We start from the raw sequence: 4859 nt of genomic DNA, 5'->3' as shown, positions 1-4859 counted from the left end.
TCCTCATTACGAGCGACAGCTGAGCGGCCCGGCGCGGGACGGGGCGGCGTCCCGGTCAGAACAGAGAAGCGGCCTTCGTGGCCCACCCGCCGCAGCCTGGAGCCGGCGGTTAAGGAAACAAACATCCAGCTCTCTTCCAGCCCCGAACACGCAGGGACTTACAGAAAGATGGGGTACACTGAGGATGCGAAGATTCACGGAGGCCGGGTGGTACTCTGCGGAGGGATTGGTTAGCTCTTCGCGTTTCCCTCCCGTCACACGCGATGCCCTCAAATAGCAGTGATGGGAGATTACTTTCCACGACGAAACTCGCCTGGTTTCTGGTCTTCCACGGGGAGCGCCGTGTGGAGTGTGGCTCCAGTCTGCCCACCCGATTCCGCCTGAGAACGAGCGGACGTCTGATTTCCACCCGCCGTCGCCCCCGTTTTCACATCTGCTTGCCAAGCGGCCGCCGGGCCACTCGGCGGCAAATGGCATGCGCCCTGAGCGCACTGGGGCGGCTGGACCCGGTGGGTGCGCTTTAATGAAGGAGCTGGTGCCAGTGACCCGGGCAGGGCTTGATGAGACACGTGGCCTTTCAAAAATGACTTCTCCTTCCAGTTCTCCGTTGGCGTAGTAGACGGATTCTCAAAGGTCACGGTGTCTGAGACAAATACTCGGGTCTTTCTGTTCTTAATTTACAGTCTGAACGTGGCAGTGTTATAACAGGGGCCTCTTATTTTGCCAAAGGCATAAATGCGAGACTGTAAATGATGAAACAACTCAGGGGAAAACGTGTACTTCCCCAGGTTCCCAACTAATCAGTCCAACTGTTATGCTTCTTACGTATTCTCTGCACCATCCCTGTAGGCCACACAGGCAATGGCAGGGCAGGGGGGAGGGGAGACCGTGCTTGGTGGGCTCGAGGGCCGTGGTCCCAAGCTGCTCCCGACAGCCAAGCTCACTGGGCAAAGACACGAACAAATCACAGGGAGGCCTGGAAGTGAAGGCACTCAGCCCCAGCTGCGAGACAGAGTAAAATGCTACCGGGCACCGTCTCCAGCCCCGACATTTCTTCCACAGGGAGAATTCAGAGAGGTTTAACTTTCAAAAACACTTTTTTTTTCACGTGACCAACTATGTATATCCCGGAAATGTGACTTTGACAGATACGAGGTGTGTTCAGAAGAATAAGGGCCCCCCAAAGATGCCTGTGTTCTCATCCCGGGAACCTGTGACTGTCCCAGAACACGACCAGGGGGAATTCAGGTCACAGACAGACCCAAGCTGGCTGATCTTACATGAAGAGAGCAGCCGGGCTGTCCAGAGGGGCCCAACGTACTCACGGGGGTCTGAGAAAGCACCAGAAGGCAAGCAGCAGGGGGACACGGGCAGATGCTGGGTGGTGAGCTTTGAAAACACAGGACACGGCCATCAGCCGAGGAGGCCAGAAGGCCAGAAAGCGGACTCTCCCCTGGAGCCTCCAGAAGGAACGCAGTCAGGCTAACACTGGTTTCATAAGGCCCATCCAGGAATTCCGACCTCCAGTGACTGGGTTGTGTTTGCGGTAACTCGTTAGAGCAGCTCCGGGAGCTGGTAGACTTGTCTTATCAACACTATTACCCCTGAAGAACACATGCTTCCCCTCTGCCTCAGTGTCCCCAGCGTTACACGTGATTCTTCCACGCCACCCACATGCGCTTAAGGGGCTCCGACACCCAGAACTGTGACTGCAGCGGCCACCAGAGCGGTCCCCCCTCGGCATCGCCCGCACCCCACCCACACGCCCTCCGCCAGCAGCCCGGGCGTCCCTGGGGCTCTGCCCAGTACTTTCCGGTATAAGGGAACCAGACACGGAGGCTCGAGGAGCCTGCGAGGGAAAGCAGTCGGGAGGCTGCCTGACGGGACCTTCCGTGGGGGCGGTCCCCGTGGAAGAACACGTGGCCATTTTAAAAGCCCCGTCCCCTCCACGTGGGCCTTGGGAAAAGCCAGCGTGGGACACAGAGGTTGGGAAAGTAAACCATGTCCACGATGCTGCTGAGTATTCGTCTTTAAAATTTATTGACGTGCTTTCCCACAAGGATGGCAAAGAGTGGCTCGACGCGTCTGCTCGGAAAGTGACTCACTGCCACCGAGTCCCAGGGCTTCTCCTGCGGGGTCTAGAGGACGCGGTCAGCTTACAGGAACCTGATCCCGGCACCAAACTGCACGCCGTCGCATATCCTAAAAAAGCGAAGGGCAGAAAGTCAACACCGTGGCTGCTCTGCTCACGCCCCCGGCATCATGAGACCACAAACGGGCACCGGCCTTCCAGAACCATCGGCGGACTGGCCCCTCTCCTGGGGGCCCCACCCCCCAGCCCTGCGGCTTCCTCCTCTGCTGGCTTAAGAACCAGCCTTTGGAGGACAAACAAATGGTTAAGATGAGCGGGCACAGATCCCTCCTTCGTGCCCTTCATGTCCTCCAGTCAAAAAGCAAAGAAGGCAAAAAGCAAAGAAGGACCTAGGAGAGAAATGTTTACAATAAGAAAACCCCTGAGGGAAAAACAACAGCTTTGGGTTTATTTCTAAGGCTGCTGGGCAAGCAGCAAGTTGCGAGAGGCTGGCTATGCGGAGCAGAGCGGTGACGAGAGAGGTGACCCGCCTTGAAGCCACAGAGGTGGCTGGGGAAGGTGGGGACAAAGCACAGCCTTCAGTGGGGTCGGGGAGGCCAGGAGGAGGCAGAGCGGGGAGGCTGGCGGAGGGAGACGGTGCAGAAGAAATGAGGGGGGTGGGAAGCCGGCGGAATTTGGGCCGCCCGGGCTCTAGAAGGATTCCGGGGGCCAACAGCCGTGGCAGAGTCCCAGCCCCACAGGGAGAACCTGCTCCTGACCCAGGAAAAGGACGGGTGCAAAGGAGTCGCCCTGGTGACAATGCTGACGACAGGCTGACGCTCCACAGGTTTTATTCTGTGGGTTTTACTCCACGCGGGGCCCATTTTCAGATAAGCGACAGGATGCGCGAGGCCCCAGTCTCAGCAGGAGGAGAGCGGGACCCCGTGCCCAGACACAGGGGCACCTGCGGGCCATGCTGTCTGAGCCCAGAGGGCCCGAGCCACAGGGCCTCCTGTCTGCGCAAAGGCAGGGTCGCGGCCCGGCCACACCCAGGAGAGGAGACCCGGCACCCGTGCGGCAGACCCCACGCTGGCACAGGGCTGGTCGTGGTGCGGAGGGCAGAGCCGGGCCGGCCCCGCGGCACTGCCCACCTGGAGGCCGTGCCGAGGGGCTGGACTCCCGCTGGACACGGGCAGAGGGGCCTGGCCCGGGGACGTCAACGCCAGGAAGCGGAAGCTTCGAGGAAAAACGGTTTTCTGAGCCCAAATGGCCGCTGACAGCGCATTCGCGGGACACGGGGTTTTCACAAGTTGTGGACAATTCCCAGAAGACGGGCAACGAGGGTGGCTCCTCTGTTCTGAGGAAAAGTTGGCATTTTTATCATCATAACACCTGTGCCCTTGCCCAACCTCGGGGTTTATGGCGTATGAAAACCAGCAGGAAGTTTTTCTTCTTCAACCTGCGAGTGAGGGAACAGGACACCCAACCCGTGAGAGGTTCGAGGCGGGCCCGTTGCCATCGCTGGGACCCCTGCGGCACCCCTGCTCGCGGGCCAAGTGCATCCACAGGGGTGCTCCAGCCAGAAGGGACGGGGGCCCCTGTGGTCTACGGTAAACCGCACCAATGTCCTTAGAAACGCGAAGATCTACAGCCCCAACCAGGGCTGCGTTTATGAGTTAGTTCTGCTCAAACCTAAGTGATTTGTTTTGTATTTTACACGCTGGGGTCCGTGAAAGCCGTCCCTGCCTGCACTCACTCCTCAGACGCCTGAAAATAAGCTACAAGTCCGTCAAGCCCCGGCTTTCGGGCACAAGCAAAGGCTCATTCACTCGAACTGCGTTTGGAGCCCGTCCCGGCGCAACAGAGAAAACCTCCCCCCACGAACACGACAGCGTCGCAGGGTTACAAGAGGCCACACGTACCTTCCCGTCACGTGTCCACCTCAGAAGGAGGTCTTCCGAATCTCCCCAGGGCCCCTTCCCACCCCGGGGTTGCGAACGGGCCCGGCCGCGTGCCCTCCGGTGCCACCGTAGACGACCCTGCCTGCACCCTGCCCGCCTCCAACTCGGCACCGTGAGGGCCGCCACGGGGTCTCGATGAAGGTCACGCCGGGGGACAGGCACAGACCCCAGCGGTCACACGGGAACAGCAGGTGCCAGCCGAGACACGGGGAAGGTGGTGGCGAACCAGGCAGACGAGGGCCGGAACTCGAAGCCCTCGCGTGTGCGCCCCAAAGTGAAAAGGAGAGAGAGGATGTGAGACTAGAGCGACCGGGCCCAAGGGCTGCCCGAACCTCCCTCCCGCGCCTACACGAGGACAGTCCTGGTGCCCCTGGCACTTCGCGCTTGCACACCTGGGCTCGGGCTGCTCTGCGGTCTGGAGTGCCCTCCCTGCGAGTCCCCAGCTGTCCGTGTCAGAAAGCTTCATCCCGGAAACCACTTCCCCCAGGAAGCCCTCGGACACCCTCCCCAGGTGGAAGGAGCCTCTTCCTCCTCCTCGCGGTGCATGTCTGTCTCAGGAGCCCCCCCATGTTCATCCCCGAGTCTCTGGGGGCTGCACTCAGGGAGACCGGAGCCACAGAACACGGGTAGGTCTCAGACAAGTGTGCCTGTCACAAGTCCCCCCCGGTATGAAACGCAGCCAACGTTTCTAAGCCGTTTCCGTTTGTGTAAAGGCCTGAAATGCTAATTATAGAGTCTGCGTGAAGAGTGGGGGGAAACCTACAGGTGATTCACACACATACACACACACACACACACACACACACACACACACACACACACACACA

General features: G+C 59.8%; 1 protein-coding gene across 1 annotated transcript in view; it reads right to left on the bottom strand.

The window, feature by feature from the left end:
* Positions 1-2017: 2017 nt before the first annotated feature.
* The window catches only part of SAMM50 (SAMM50 sorting and assembly machinery component), a 33211-nt gene continuing 30369 nt past the window's right edge, over positions 2018-4859 (bottom strand). Inside the window, exon 15 of the mRNA XM_049626493.1 lies at positions 2018-2202. Coding sequence (XP_049482450.1) covers positions 2157-2202 — 46 coding nt within the window. The 3' untranslated portion in view covers positions 2018-2156. The remainder of the gene's footprint in view (positions 2203-4859) is intronic.

Source organism: Panthera uncia, chromosome B4 (genome assembly GCF_023721935.1).
Source record: "Panthera uncia isolate 11264 chromosome B4, Puncia_PCG_1.0, whole genome shotgun sequence".
NCBI classification, from domain to species: domain Eukaryota; kingdom Metazoa; phylum Chordata; class Mammalia; order Carnivora; family Felidae; genus Panthera; species Panthera uncia.
The sequence above is the reverse complement of the archived record's forward strand: the minus strand, read 5'-3'. Positions and strand labels throughout refer to the sequence as shown.